This window comes from Neomonachus schauinslandi, chromosome 14, assembly GCF_002201575.2.
Source record: "Neomonachus schauinslandi chromosome 14, ASM220157v2, whole genome shotgun sequence".
Lineage (NCBI taxonomy): Eukaryota > Metazoa > Chordata > Mammalia > Carnivora > Phocidae > Neomonachus > Neomonachus schauinslandi.
The window spans coordinates 77,166,018-77,181,976 of NC_058416.1; the positions used below are offsets into that span (position 1 = coordinate 77,166,018).

Consider the following 15,959-nt stretch of genomic DNA (forward strand, 5'->3'; position numbering starts at 1 on the left):
AGGCGCCCCTAAAATCAGGACTCCTTTAGCAAAGGAAGAATGGGAAGTGGCTGTTGGGTAGCATTAATAGTCCCGAAGGGCAAGTGGGGAAGACTTTTTATAGGAACACGTGAAATAGATTGGGAAAAGAATGGATGGAGGGTACTTGCTGACTTGGGGTAAGTGATGGGAGAGCCTAAATCTCTACTGTTTAATAGTAATCCTGTCCCAAGCTCTGAAAGTAGGTTTTTGTCACTTTTAAAAGTCTGAGGTAATTGGAATGCCTCAGCTCTACTCTCATCAACCTGATGGGTCATGGTAATAGAAGTGTTTGTGCTGGTTTTGCCTCAGTACACTTAGCTTTTTGTTTATTTCTATATACCCATTAGTCCCCAGCTTTGTCAGGATGGATAGTCTTGCATATCTGCCCCCTTGTGGACATCCATATTTCCCAGAAGACAGCAGATATCTGAGGAACCCTGATGATGGCTTCTCTCACAGTCATCCAGCCAGCCAGCCAGCCAGCCATCTATCTATCTATCTACTCAACCATCCATCCATCCATCCATCCATCCATCACTCCTTCATACATCCACCCAACCATCCACCACCTATGTATCTACTCATCCATCCATTCAACCATCCATCCATCCACCCAGCCATCCATCTACCTATCCTTCCTTCCTTCCTTCCTCCCTCCCTCCCTCCCTCCACCCAACCATCCATCTACCTGTGTGTACCCAACCATCCATCTATCTATCCATCCATCTCTCCAGTTGATGCCAGGAGTCCTATGATAGGTGTTGGGAATGTATTGATGAATAAAGCAGATTCAATCCTTGTCCTCACAGACCTAAATCTAATTGGAGAGACAGATAATAAACGAATAAACAAACAAACTTTTGGGAGCTATTCTGAGACTAGAACTGAAAGGACTTTGTCCCCCCAATGTGAGCTAATGTGTTTCCTGTGCTCAGTCTCCCAGGCTAGTGAGGTACGGAAAGCTTGAGGGTCAGAGAGGCAGGTCTAAGTTTCAAGACTTGGGTTTCATGACTGGGTATGTCATGTCTTTGAAACTCGAGTAAGATCTGCTTTGCACATCTCAGAGGATTGCTTTGAAAATCATATAGTATTAATGGATGTGAACGTCCTTTGACAGATGTAAATGGTTTTTAAAATTTATTATCACTAAAGCTGTGGCTCTCACCCCCATCAAAAGATGACCAATTTGAATCCCAACACAAAAGCCTCCATGTAAGTAGAGAGACAGTGTAATATAGTTGAAAGAATATTGCAAAATCTCAAGACAACCAGAATTTGAACTCTGGATCCATTGATTGAAGGTATGTGACTTGGGCAAGCCACTCTACCTTGTCTCTGTAAAATGAGAATAAACACAATAATGCCAACCTCAAAAAATGATTACAAGGATTCAGCCAAGAATGCATGTGAATGAATGACATAGTACCTGGCGTAAGTCACTCAGAAAATTATCACTTCTATTACATTTTTATTCTACCTCATCTGTATATGGCTTCCCCTGGCTAACCTCTGGGACCCCAGACAGGGGAGGACACTCAACTTCAGCCATGGAGAGTGAGGCTCAGGGGCTGAAATGAGTGGTTTGGATAAAGAGGGAAGTGTTACGGGGGTGGTTTTAAAGTTAGCTTGGGCTTTTATTCCACTCTTTACAGTTGGTCATAGCTTTTGGTCCAGGTCCTTCCTGATCTGGGACCCATGAAAAGAAATGTCAGGACCGGGGGTGATGACAGTGCAGCTGTTGGTTTCCATGGTATGAAACTCCAGGCACTTTCTTCCTTCATATAAAGTAGGAATATACGAAGTGAAATCACCACCAACATAAATGAATGCACAAGTTTGTATACCAGGCTCACTATTTCTGTTAAAAAGAAAAAACGATATCCACCCAAATTCTGTAGCTTTGGGCAAGTTCCTCAGCTTTTCTGCACCCTGGTTTCCTCTACTATTAATATCAGAGTCATACTGGCCCATAGAGCTGCTCTCAGGATAAACTAAGATTAACATGCAAGGCGCTTAGAACAATACCTGGCATAGAGTAAGTACACAGTAAATGCTCCATTTTAATTTGCTTATTTGTTTTTGGCTTGTCTATGCAGAGTAACTCTGGAAGATACACAGGCTACTAGGAACAATGAGGTTGCCCCTCTAGATGGGAGTCAGGTCTGAGGTTTGGAGGGGAAAGAAATATTATTTAGCAAATGTCCTTTTGCAGGGTTACAATTTTTAACATGTGCCATACATTCCCTTTCCCCATTTCCTAAAGGAAATGTAATAGTCCCTCACTATTATGAATGGTGAAAAAAAAAAAAAAAGAACAACTTTGTCTACATATTTACCATATTATTTTCACCAGCCCTCCTTGTCTCAGGTTTTGGGGAAGAAAATTCCCTTTCTTCCTTCAGTTGACACTCTAGCAAGGGTCAGTAAATTATAGCCTATGGCCCAAATCTGGGCATAATTTGTTTTATATGGCCTCCAGTATAAGAATGGCTTTTACGGGGCGCCTGGGTGGCTCAGTCGTTAAGCGTCTGCCTTCGGCTCAGCTCATGATCCCAGGGTCCTGGGATCGAGCCCCGCTTCGGGCTCCCTGCTCAGCGGGAGGCCTGCTTCTCCCTCTCCCACTCCTCCTGCTTGTGTTCCCTCTCTCACTGTGTCTCTCTCTGTCAAATAAATAAATAAAATCTTTAAAAAAAAAAAAAAGAATGGCTTTTACATTTTTAAAGATTTTTTTTTTTTTTTTTTTTATTTATCTGAGAGAGAGAATGGGAGACAGAGAGCATGAGAGGGGGAGGATCAGAGGCAGAAGCAGACTCCCCGCCGAGCAGGGAGCCCGATGCGGGACTCGATCCCAGGACTCCAGGATCATGACCTGAGCCGAAGGCAGTTGCTTAACCAACTGAGCCACCCAAGTGTCCTGGCTTTTACATTTTTAAAGGGCTACATATATAAAAAGAATATGCAACAGATATTTACTCTCTGCTCCTTTACAGAGAAAGCTTCTGTAGGGTACATGTGGTTTTAAAAACTGTCATGACAGCCATGCAGGTGGCTTGGTCTGAGCAGCAGGACCATGGATCCTGGTCATCTGGCACAGACTTGGCACACAGTAGGTGCTTAATTGTGATTCTGAGAAAGATGCTCACAGCACAACTATTTCTCCCTGTGGCTCTTCTTTGAGCCTGGGAGCTGGGAGGTGATGTAGTCCTTCCTCCGAGTCCCCAGTCTATCTTAGCAGTAAAATATCTTGAGTAAATACTCCTGTCTAAGCAGAGTAGGTCTTGTTGCTGCTATTAAAACTTGACTTCTTCCAAAGTAGAAGGTTCTACTTTGCTGATGGGCATGATGGGAACGCAGTGCTAATATTGACCACTAGATGGAGCTACAGCTCTGAGAACTAGGCTTAGAAAGGGGCCAGAGGGAGGGCCCAGTGTCTTGTGATTTTAGCATCTCCCTGCCCAAGATGGACCCGTTCTGAACGTGGCTCTGCCACTTACCAGCTGTGCGACTGTTGGGAAGTGACCTTAAGTTTTGATATCCTTACGGTCCTTACTTGTAAAATGTGAATTAGAACAATGTCCACCCAAGACGGATGCTGTGAGCATCAAATAAGCTATTACAGGAGTATTATCCTATTTGCAAACTGTGCAAATGTAAGTAAATACAATGCCAGGGAGCCCTGCCGTTAGAGCTGTTCCTTGGATGTGATTCCAAAAGCAAGATAACTTTCATGACCTCCTGGTCTCATACAATGAGGACTGGGGTCAGAGAGGGGCAGCCGTGGAGGGAGGGAGGGAGTTCGGAGTCAACTGGATATGAGTGCAGGACACTTTTTTGAGCCTCTATTTCATCATCTGTAAAGCAGGTGAGCCTGGCCTTGTAGGATCATGAAGATGAAATGATTAGAACCCATTTCTCGTCAAGCATTTCCTGTGTGTCTGAAACAAAGCTGTCCCTCAGTTAGGGCTGGATTGTGAATGGGCTGCTTGATGCTTTTGTCATTCTGTCCTCAAGGCCGCTCTCCCAGCCTCTCCTCCCACTTCCTACCTTAACCATCATGGCCCATGCGATGTGGATGTCCTGTTTCTACCTCTGTCCTCCCTCCTGAGTTTCAGATTCTTCCACATGACTGTCCCATCGATGTGCTCAAAACAACATTCAGAACTTTCTTTTCTTCCTTTCCTCCTGGTACATTAAAGGCACCATCCTCCACCCAGAGATCCAAGCTGGAAGATCAGACATGGTTCCTGATACTCTCTGCCTTCTGCCCGCTTGTAACCCACCACACCAAGTTCTGTTGATTCTTTTCAAAAGACTTTCGGTCCCCACTGCCATTGCTCTCCCCACAATCACTGTGACAGCCTTATCTTAGCTCCCTGCCTCCCGCCTTGCACTTACATAGTAGCCTTTTCTTTTTTTCCGGAACACAAGTCTGATTAAGCTCCTGCTCAGAATCCTTCCATGGCTCCATATTGCCAGTAAGTTGGTCTTAACCTCATAACATGGCCTAGAAAGCATCTCCAAATTTGTCTCTACCTCCCTCCTCCATTTCCCTGTCCTGCTAACAACCTGGCCTTATAGTTTAGCCAGACCTTGTTATTTTAGTTCCTTGAATGACATCAAGTTTCTTTTTGCCTCTAGGCCATTGCACACACTCTTCTTCGTACCTGGAACATTCTTCCCTCCCTCCTTGTCTGGCTTACCTTTCTCTCCCTGGTTCCTACTCATCTTACAGCTATCATCACCCTCTCTAGCAAGCCTTTCCTGACATCTCAAGTATGAGTTGAGACCCACCCCCTCCTGCCATCCTCAGCCCTATGTCCCCTGGGATGTTCTTGTACCTGCTGTAATTTGGCACCATTGCACTGATTCTCTAGTGTAATTAAATGTCACCTGACATTTGAGAGATGTATGAGATATATATCAATTTAGCAGAGTCCCATCCTGTCTAGTGGGAAGCCAAATGTGCATTCAAGATTTCTATAGGGGCGCCTGGGTGGCTCAGTTGATTAAGCGTCTGCCTTTGATTCAGAATATGATTCCAGGGTCCTGGGATCAAGCCCCACGTCTTCGGATTCTCTGCTGCTCAGCGGGGAGCCTGTTTCTCCCTCTCCCTCTGCCTGCCACTCCCCCTGCTTGTGCTCTCAATCTCTCTGTCAAATAAATAAATAAATCTTAAAACAAAGATTTCTATAAATCTAGAGAACTTATGGAATAGCAGTCTGTCTTGGAGTTCCTGCTCCTACTAAATTCTTTATTGTGTTCCGTTCTGACTCCCTTAAGCCCTTTCTTTGCCCCTAGGCCGACCCAGATGTAGAACATAGCTTCTTCTTATGTTTCCTCAAAACATCACCCCCAGAGGACACTTGAGTATATGACAGAAATTACTGAAGATCCAAGGTGATATAGTGGAGGGGGTTGGTTTGGCTTGTAGTTCTTGGAGATCCCCTAGCCAGCCCCACCTCGGGAACTTTCCCCTGGTTGGTTTTCCCTCAAGTTTCCTTCTCAGGCCCCTTTCCTTCTTCCTCTTTTTTTCCCTCCCTTGGCCCTCCTCCTTTATTCTCACCTCCGCCTTACCCAAATTCCTATTTAATACAGAGAGGTGTGGGGTCTCTTAACTTTGCAGACTTCTTGTAGGCAGTGTCTCACCTTTGCACCTCAAATGGCTTGTCTGGGTATCATGCTAAACAAAGGACATCAGTGTGAAGAGATGTGTGATGCTGTGCAATCCCTCTTCCCACCCCATTGCCTTTTGTTGACTTGTCTATCTCCATGTAACCTCCAAGAGAGCAGGAACCATGTCTGCTTTAGTCATGGCTGTATCTTCAGAACCTAGAACTTGGTTGATGCATAGTGAGCTCTCAGTAAACATTCACTGAATGAATGTGTAAATGACTTGAGTAGGTGAATGGAGGAGTGAGCTGTTGCTTCAACTAAAAAGGAGTGCCAGTTCAGCTCTCCTCCCTCCCTTCTGGATTATCATGAAGAGATGTGGAGCGCCAGCCTATATGAGTGCTCTGATAATCTGGGAATAGGAGCAAATCAAGTCCATTTGTTTAATCATTAATTCAGCTGGGCCATCAGTGAGAGTTAAAATGACTACCTGTTTTATACCTTGGGGAGCATGTAGGTAAGCATAAGACTAAAATGAGAAAAGAGGTAAAATGGCAATGAGTCCATACACATTTTGAGATGATAGGAAGTTAAGCCTCCTTGTGCAACCAAGACCACCAGAAAATATATGAGCACTGTTAAGGCTGAAATTCTCTTGCATACCGTTTGCCTTATTTGGGAATGCCTCATCCATCCATCCATCTATCCATCCACCCATCCATTCATCTACCCACCTACCCAGCTATCCATCCATGGCCTATACATAATGTTTAGAAATATGCTATAGCTCCATTGGTGTGAAATGGGGACCATATCATCATTCCCTACTTAATTAACCAAGTTATTGTGAGATTAAATGATATTAGCAGGCAATATAATTTCACCCAGCACTGGGCCTATTGCATAACAAAAGCTTAATAAATAGTACCGTGGTTACTATTAGGATCTGAATACCATACCCAAATTCCACAGTTCCAACTCTTTCCCAGCCAGACATCAAACACTCAGCTCCATTTTATTAACCAGAATTTGAGGAAGGCATCTGGAGAGGGAGAGGGTAGAGTCAGGCTGGGCCAATGAGGAACAGAGACTGGGAGTTTGAGGCTGGGGTATGAGGTTGAGGGGAGTTTCCACCTGGGAGTATCTTCCTCTAGAATGTTGCCAGAAGTCAGACCCTCCTATATCCTAGTGGATAGGCAGGAAGTAGGAACACAGATAGGAAGCAGGAATACAGTAGTTTAGCCCTCCTCCACTGGGACAGCTGGTTGACCCAGGGCCAGGCTATGCCCGGAGACTTTGGGATCGGATGGGGATATTGATCCGGTTCTGCAGCCAGGTGATATAATCCTCTTGAGACATATGGATGATGTGTTCACGGACAAACTGCAGGGCAAATACAGTAGCAACTTCAGATTTGGTCTGAAAGCTAGACTCCCTTTGCTGCCCCACCTCCAAGATCTTGGAAGATGTGTGATTGAGGCTGGTGGCCACAGGCTGCCTCTAAACATTCAGGCGTTCATAATGCCTTGGAGCATCATGATGGGGATTTTGTTCTCTCAAGAAAAGAACCCCTTTCCAGCTTCCTAGTTCAGCAGACTAATTTTAAGCCTCTTTTTGTTACTGTTGACCCAGAGAAATTTGGGGGGAGCAGAAAAACCCAGCTGTCTGCATTTTTCTTTCTGCCCTAATCCTTAATATCTTTTTTAAAATGTCATTTGTCCTTCAACATTTTTTCATTTGTAGATCTCTTTGAGAATTGATGATAACTATGAGCTCACTTCCAAAAAAGCCTTTTAAGACACAAAATGTGGTTTCGTACATGGTCTAGATAAAGAGACCCCCACATCCTGGTTATCAGGCATTCTTTGATGTTCTCACTGGGAGAGGAGCATGCTAAGTTTTACTAGGTGGGATGGTGAACTCACCTCAGAGCCTCCATACCGCCTTCCTCTTACCCACTTGGAGATTGCCTCTTCTACAACCCCGTAAATGGAAGGTGGAAGGTGGACCCCATAACTGGCAAGTGGGGAGTGGAGAGTTGCCCTTGAGTGAGTTTTGGACTAGTCTACCAGTCTTTCCTGAAGGAGCCTCACAGGATGCGGCGAGTGCAGTCTGGACCTGTGAATTTGTCCACAGGGTCATCCCCCTTCCCCTACTCCTGACCTTGCACCACATATATACACTCAGGTCAGCCTGTGGGAGCGCGAGCCTGGCATGAAAACACCCAGAGGACTGAGAATTCCACCATTTGAGTCCCATCTTTATCTTGAGACATTGAAAGCCCTATTAAAATGTACATATACCATCTGGGGCACCTGGGTGGCTCAGTCGGTTAAGCGTCCGACTCTTGAATCTCAGCTTGGGTCTCGATCTCATGCTCGTGCGTTCAAGTCCTGCGCTGGGCTTCACGCTGGACATGGAGCCAACTTAAAAAAAATGTACGTAGGCCATCTGATGAAATTAAGAAAGTGACTCTCCCCCATCCGTTGATACCATTTGATGCCCTAGGAACATCTAGAGTGGGTGGTGATGATAAACTACCATTAAAAACCATTCAGTGGCTTCCCCACAGGCTCAAGGTAAAGACCTAAATCCTTAACCTGACTTTCAACAGTCTGCACAGACTGACCTCTCCAATCCCCTTGCAATCTAGCCCCTCCTTTCTTGCTTCCTTCTCAACCCATTGACTGCCAATGAGTCCCTCCCATAAGTCAAGTTCAGTTTCAGCTTAAAAGTCACCTTCCCCAGACGCCCTAGTTAAGATAGATCCCCTCTACATTTACCTTAAATCAGTGCTCTTAAACTTTATTGTGCATAAAAATCACCTGGGACCTCATTTAAATGTAGATTCTGAGTTGGTAGCTACGGTTTGAAGCCTGAGATTCGGCATTTCTAACAAACACCCAGGTGAGGTCTATGCTTGCTGGTCCACGGGCCACATTTAGAGTGCTCTTTATTATGATTGCTAGTTATTTTATTCACTTGTCCATTTATTTATGTGTCTCTAAAGCCTCCAAGTTTCCCCAGGGGGCACCGTTTACCTAGAATATAATGTCCCCGGGAGTTGAACCACCAAGGTCACGTGGTAATCCCTCGCCTGTTTGATGATGAGCGCCGTGAAGGCAGAGACCTTATGTCTTTTTAATTGGGTTTGCAGTACTTAACCAGTGCCTGGACTTTGAGAGATGACTATATAAGGGCACCGGAGGCCTAGTGAGGAGCGGACAGAACACAGTAGTTACCTCGATAGCCACAGCAATGTCCGGAGAGCACAGCTCCCAGATCCTCAGGTCCTGTAGCACCTTCAGGAGGACATGGGGCCGGATCCTGAGGTCCAGGTTTTCCCCAAACTTCTGCAGTTTTGCCAGGATCTTTTTGGCGGGGTGGAAATTCTTCAGATCCTCAGGGAGTTTGGATAGCAGATCAAAGTACCTTTAATTCCCAATCCCAAGAAGAGAGGGCCAGTTAGGAAGCTGCTGGGGGGTGGGTCTGGGTATCTCAGGTCCTCCCTCCCCACTCTCTCTTTCTACCACTCGTGTGATGTCTCCAGAGCAGCATTGTCCTTATCTGGGAGAACTGCCTCCATTCCTGAATATAAAGGGCCCACAGATCAGGCAGATTTGTTTTTTCAGGGGTAGTAAAAGCTGGAGCATGATTTGCATCTCATTAAAAAAACAAATTAAGGGCATGCTTTAAAGCATTTATGGTTTTTCTAATCACGCAGACAGTGTGAAAAGCCACAAGAAAGGAAGGGGCACTGAGATTCTGAAGCTTCTGTTTTGAGAGTTAATCACGCCAGGGAGGACGCGGACATACCTGTGGAATCTCTGCCAGGATGCAAGGGGCTCTCATGCCCAAGATGGAGGAGGAGGACGAGGAAGGGGAAACTGTGTGTGGATTTTCTATGTCCCTGTTAGTGAGTAAGCTTGGGCCACAGCTTTGTGTGTTTCAGTGGGTTTTGAGAACCTTTCTGAGTGCTGCAACAGAGTCTGAGGGTAGTTTGGTAATCCATTCTTGAGATGGTAGAAATAAGGTAGATTCCAACCTGGAGGTGGTTCAGGTATGACCAGGGCTTAAGGCAGGGGATGGAACCTCTTTAAAAAAGAAAAAAGGACACGTACTGCATGGAGCACTGGGTGTTATACAAAAACAATGGATCGTGGATCAGCACATCAAAAACTAATGATGTATTGTATGGTGACTAACATAACATAATAAAATAAAAAAAGGATCCCCCCCCCCAAAAGAGATGAATCAATTGTAGAGGAATTTGAAGAAGAAATTGATCATCTAACTTTGGGCTATGTGCACTGCTTTGTATTTTATATTTTGTGGTATATATTTATTTCTGTCTCCTTGTAAACTCCCATTCCACATTATTAAAATCATGGAAGGGATTCTGGGTACATTTTTAGATGTTCTCATCTTACTCTTAGATCTTGATTTACTCACCGTGCCGATAGGGTTCATGGCAGACTCCAATTCTATATTGCAGATGAGCATAGAGACTGGCGTCAGACAGGGGTTTAAATCTTGAGGTTTCCTTGTTTACAAAGTGGGGATTCATATGTAACTTTCAGGATTTTTGTGGGAAATAAAATTGATAATTTAGGAAAATTTCCTAGGGTCATGTCTGCCACCCAGTAATCACTCAATCCGTGTTGCTTTTTGTTGTAATTCTTTTATCATCCCCATGCTGGGTCACAGTGTTCCTAGGATATGCCTGCCTTGTTTTATATCCTTAAGGGGTCAAATTATTTGGGGGAATATAGGGATTGCCTCATAGACCTCACAATTTGTAGAAATTTTTAGGTGGTTTGCCTCATCTGCCTCTTGCAAGGGGCTGGCAAATTAGTCCTTATTTGCAAGTCTGAATCAAACAGAAGATAAATATGGAGCATACAGTTGTTGGATTATCTGTGGTTCAGGAACTGAGGGATTCTTGCCTGACTGCCTGTTTGGGATGGGGGGGCGCTGTTGGTGGCCAAGAACAGTCTTGAAGGATAATGGGATCAAATGTAATTGTGTAATAACAGCCCCTTCTTCCTCCCCCCACGTCAAGGACCATCTTATCTGGCTCTCAGGATCTTTACCAGTGGTCTGCAATTTCTTCTGCATCTCCTTTTACCATGGAGACTTGATGCCTCATTTTTGCTATATCCTTCTTAAAATTCGAGACAATGACAAAAGAATGGAACTTCTGGAGACCTCTCTCTTCTTGGCGCCTGCATCACAGATTGTATGAAAAAGATGAAGAAGATCATACCCCCTTCTTTATCCATCCTAGTTGTCTTGTGAGATCTGACTTAAACACTGTTTTCTTCATGAAATCCTTAGCCCTCTCAGATGCTCTTCACTTTACAATGTGGCTCACGCCACAAGATGACACGACTCTCTTCAAGGTCCTGAAATGCGCTTTTCTTGCTAAATCCTGTCACTTTTTTACCAGCCTTCATTCTCTCTCTACTACTTTTGATTGTACTGACACAGCTTTCTAACTGTAAAATGGAGAGTAATAATGGTTCTGGCTCTTGGAGGTGAGGATTAAATGATACAAGGTGTGTGTAAAGTGTTGAGCTTAGTGCCAGATGCACAGTAGGTGTTTGACTCAAGTTGGTTCCTCTCTTCCCCACTCTCCTTATCATTTTGGGCATATATTCTAGCTCTCTAAGGAGCCTTTACAATATAAACATAACATGTCATTCACCTGTGTACAACTTTCAATGGCTTTCCATTTTACTCGGAATAAAGTCTCTTGAGTAACTTGCCCTCCAAGGCTGTGGATTATTCTACAGCATTTTCCAGCTTGGCATTTTATACTTTGGCTCATGAACAAAGTTCCGAGGTAAAGTTCAGCCTCCACAGCTGGGCTTGGAAGACCTTTTATGATCTGGTCTCTGTCTGTCTCTCTGATTACCATGAAAGCAACTGAAGCCCCAGCCACACCTGACTACTGGCAGTTCCTGGTGTTCTGTGCCCCTTCTGGCCTCCAAGACTTTGCTGTTACTTTCCGCTGGAACTCCCGCCCCTCCTTCCCTCTTCCTATGTGACTCTCTGGGTTTGAATTCCACCTTTACTACCTTTGAGGAGAGACATCTCTGAGCCCACTTTTCTTATATATAAGATGGGTCCCAGAAGGTGGGGGCAAGTCATCTCCCAATGAGCAGTTGGAACAGCTAACCTGTCCATGCTCAAAGGGTGAGAGACAAAAGGGTCACAATATAACACAGTAATGGAATGGATGAATTTCATTGGGGTGAATGGTCACCGCAGTCAAGGGGTAGCCTGGGAAGGGAGACAGTTATTGGGTTGTCAGAGTAGGAAAGGAAATCTTCCAATAGCCCACCAGTACTCTTAAAACCAAGTTCCAGGTCTCAAGTGTGACATTCCACGGCTGTGCATAATGCAGCTCTCACCCCCTCCTTCTCCCTTCTCTTTAAATTTTCCATGTCCCTTAATGCCTTAGGGGCTTTGTATGTCCTTTTCCTGCTGCCTGAAATGTCCTTCCACCTTCTTACCACATCACCAGCTCCTCCTCATCTGTCAGGGCTCAGCCTAAAGTCACCGTAGAGAAGTCCTCCTGGATTACCCAACCTAAATTAGGTCCTCATGGTTGCTTTCTCTAATAGCACCCTGTTCTCTTCCTGTATAGCAATGACTATAATTTGTGCCTATATATTTATCAACTCAGTTATTTGTTTCTGCCCATATTTTCCAGGAGACTATAAGCTCTCCGAGGGCAGGAAATATGTCCTTATTCCTTGCTAAGCCCCAGCACCTGACATCAGTGGGCACATACTGGGTACTAGATGAATGTCCTTTGGATGAATGGATGTTTGTGTGCCCTTACTTCATGAGGATTTCCATCTTGTCTTGAAGACAGAAGCCAGCCTCCTGGGCCACGCTGTAAAACTTGGCCCTCATGGAGCTGCACACACCAGTCTTGCAGTGGATGATGTCACGGTTGGTGCGGCTGTCGACACAGATACAAAGGGTTTAGGAGATGGAGTCCCAGGATCAGACCCATGAGGCTGGACTCCCTGGGCCCCAAGGTGCCCTGCTATGGAGATTCTCTGTACACCCTGATTCTCTACCCTCACCTGGATCTGCCCTTCGCATTCCCCTGGATGTAGGAAGGACAGATCTTCCCAACAACATCAGGTTGGTGGTTCAGGCTTTATTAAATAAGCCCACAGAGAGACATCCGGTCACTTGAGCCTGGCAAATGTTAAGGACTGTGAGATGAAAATGGAATTTGGAGCTGGGAGACTAAGGTTCGGACTCTAGTACCACCATTTCTTAGCTGTGTGGCCTCAGGCAAGACATCTCACCTGGCCAGGTCTCAGTTTGCTCCTCCGTAGAATGGGATAATGCTCCCGCCTCATAGGATTGGTTTTGGGGAATAAGCAAGATAATATAGAATGTTTCACCCAGCATCTGGCACAGGGGAGGAATTTATTGCCATTGTTTGCATTGGCATCTTGGCTGTGAGCCCCTTGCCCTGGGCATCCCTTGTCTTTAAGCAGTGTGTATGACTTCAGGGAGTCTGGTATGCACTGAGTTATTTCCATATCCCTGGGGAGACAGACAGTGTGGTTGCCACAGTGCCTTTGCCCAGCATGTTCTGTTGCCCATCTGGCGTACCTTTTAGACTTCTTCTGGATGACTTGGGTGTGGCTTTCTCCACTTAAACTGCTGGATCGGTCACTGAAACACAAAGGGATCGTTTCAGGTTGTGTGGAGCCTGCTTTTTGCAAAAAGGGTGTCTTCGGGGCTCCCATGACACCTGCTAGCCTCCAGGATTCAGGGAAGGGAGGTGGCGCTAATCAAGGGACCAGTCATAGGACTGAGTGTATATTTTTCCCACCTCTTGGTCCTTGCTTCTACCCATATCCCCTGCCTGGAGGGTCCTTCTTGTTTCTTCTCCACCTGCTCAAATCCAACACTGTTTCATGGTCTACAGCAAGTTCTGCCTGCTCTGACTTTGACCTTCTGTCTCTGTGTGTTGTCAGAATGATGTATCTTCTGGATCCCAGTTTCATTTGTACAAAATTGATCTTTCCCTCTGGAGGACAAGTTCACTTGGGGCCCTTCCATTCTCCTCTCTATACCGATTAACATGTAACCTCCCGGGCTGAGTGCAGTGAAGGGATGGTCAAGTCCTTCTAGTCATGATGTTGATGTTCCCAACCCCAGACTGCTTCTTCATTCAAGGATTCTCTTCTCTGAACTGGACCCTGAGCTGACCACTCACTTCGCTTTACTTTGGAGGCAGACAGAGCTGACTCCAGAGCCCAACCCAGGCACCAACACCTCCCAGTCTTTGGGCAAGCACCTCAGCTCTGGATCGTCAATCTCCTCATCTGTGATCAGTCAACTCTTCATGACATTGAACCCTTTCTAGGTGTGGGCTTGATTGAATTTCTTGAGTGGCCACTCCCTCCTGTGACTTGGATGGTCGGAGTTCCTAGAAGGGGGTGAAGCCCCTTTGCTCATGCTCATCCCTCCCGAGTGCCTTCTCCCGGGTCCTTCAGCACCAGTGTCTCACACCTTCTCTCTTGCTCTGTCTCTCTTTTTACCAAATGCTTGGAAAACTTACTTGACTGTCTTCTCTGTCTGGTTCTAGAGGAGGAGCCTGTTTTTCGTATCCTTGTGATGTGCAGCTGACCCTTCCCTACTGGCCCTGTAGCACCTGGAACTTCCTTCGGTAGGCTGGCCACTTCCAAGAGCCCTCTCCGTAAGAAAGGTCCTGACCCTTTGCTGCTTTTCCCAGAGGCTCAAGGGACTGGATGTAGATGTCTTAGCTCTGGCAGGTGATGGCTGGAGCCCTTATCCCATCTTGCTGACATGTAGGGCCCCAGGAATAGTACCCAGAGGTCCTTGTGTTTGGATTCCAACCAGCTGCCCCAACCCATGCAGATGAATTCTTTGGGACACTGTGTTGGCTTTGACCTCCCTCCTGTAGACGGCTCTCTTCTTTTCTAGCACTGACAGTGTGACTCAGGGAGGAGGTGGGGGATGAGGGAAGTAGTGGTATTAGCTGTGATAAAAGAACAAACAGAAATAAACAACAAAGGACCCTTTGCCCACTTCTGTCTTCCTTTTCCTTGGCTCTCCCTGAGTTTCAGCCGTACTGATTTCTGCTCAGTGCCTCAAAGCTTCCTCCTGTCTCAGGCCCTTTGCACGGGCTTCCTCCTGTCTCAGGCCCTTTTGCTTGGAACGCTATTCCCACCTATCCCCACCTATCCCCACCATAGGCTCGCTAAATCTTCTTTTCTTCAGGTCTCAGCTTAAATGTCAAACTCAGTCTTAGGCCCCTAGTGCTCACCTTTCACCCAGTCCTCCTTACTTTTCCTTCAGTACACTTTCCATAGTCATGGTTATATGGCTCACTCTGTGGGATTATTTAATAAATTCATGGCTCTCCCATTAGACCAGTGATTCTTTTTTTTTTTTTTTTTTTAGATTTTTAAAATTTATTTGACAGAGAGACACAGTGAGAGAGGGAACACAAGCAGGGGGAGTGGGAAGAGGGAGGAGCAGGCTTCCTGCAGAGCAGGGAGCCCGTTGCAGGGCTCGATCCCAGGACCCTGGGATCATGACCTGAGCAGAAGGCAGAAGCAGAAGGCACCTCTAGGCGCCTCTAACGGGCAGGATTCAAGGCATCCATGAATGCAGATGGAAAAAAGGTTATGTCTTTATTTCAACTAACCTTTAGCAGAAATGGAAATTGGATGTACTTGCACAACATGTTGCAATTGTGGCAGATACTTTGAAAGATCATTTACACTCAATACTAATCTAAGGGGCACCTGGGTGGCTCAGTTGGTTAAGCGACTGCCTTCGGCTCAGGTCATGATCCTGGAGTATCGGGATCGAGTCCCGCATCGGACTCCCTGCTCAGCAGGGAGTCTGCTTCTCCCTCTGACCCTCCCCCATCTTAGACTCTCTCTTTCTCCTTCTCGCTCAATCAAATAAATAAATAAAATCTTAAAAAAAAATACTAATCTAAAATTACGGTAGTTATTAGATCTGCTGCTAAGTCTTGTTATATAGCTCATTGTGAAAGAAGCCCATAGATGACTATATCCCAAATTTGGTTGTAATATCATAATCTATAGTACTCTAGATTTCGTTGCAAACCTTTGTGATTTACAGTATGCATTTAAAAGCATTTTTCTGAAAGGGCCCATAGCACACAAAAAAGCTATGACCCCACCCAGTCCAGATAGTGATATCTGTGAGGGCAGACTACATATGTCCTATTTGCTGTTGAATCCCTCCAAACCTAGCACAGTTCCTGGCACAGGGGGGTACTGATGAGTATA

General features: G+C 45.6%; 1 protein-coding gene across 1 annotated transcript in view; it reads right to left on the reverse strand.

Annotated features, from left to right (window-relative positions):
- Positions 1-6,912: 6,912 nt before the first annotated feature.
- The window catches only part of CCDC60 (coiled-coil domain containing 60), a 149,568-nt gene continuing 140,521 nt past the window's right edge, over positions 6,913-15,959 (reverse strand). The window contains exons 10-14 of the mRNA XM_044921039.1: positions 13,276-13,338; positions 12,482-12,604; positions 10,725-10,856; positions 8,874-9,063; positions 6,913-7,014 (exon numbers count right to left, since the gene is read on the reverse strand). Coding sequence (XP_044776974.1) covers positions 6,913-7,014; positions 8,874-9,063; positions 10,725-10,856; positions 12,482-12,604; positions 13,276-13,338 — 610 coding nt within the window. The remainder of the gene's footprint in view (positions 7,015-8,873; positions 9,064-10,724; positions 10,857-12,481; positions 12,605-13,275; positions 13,339-15,959) is intronic.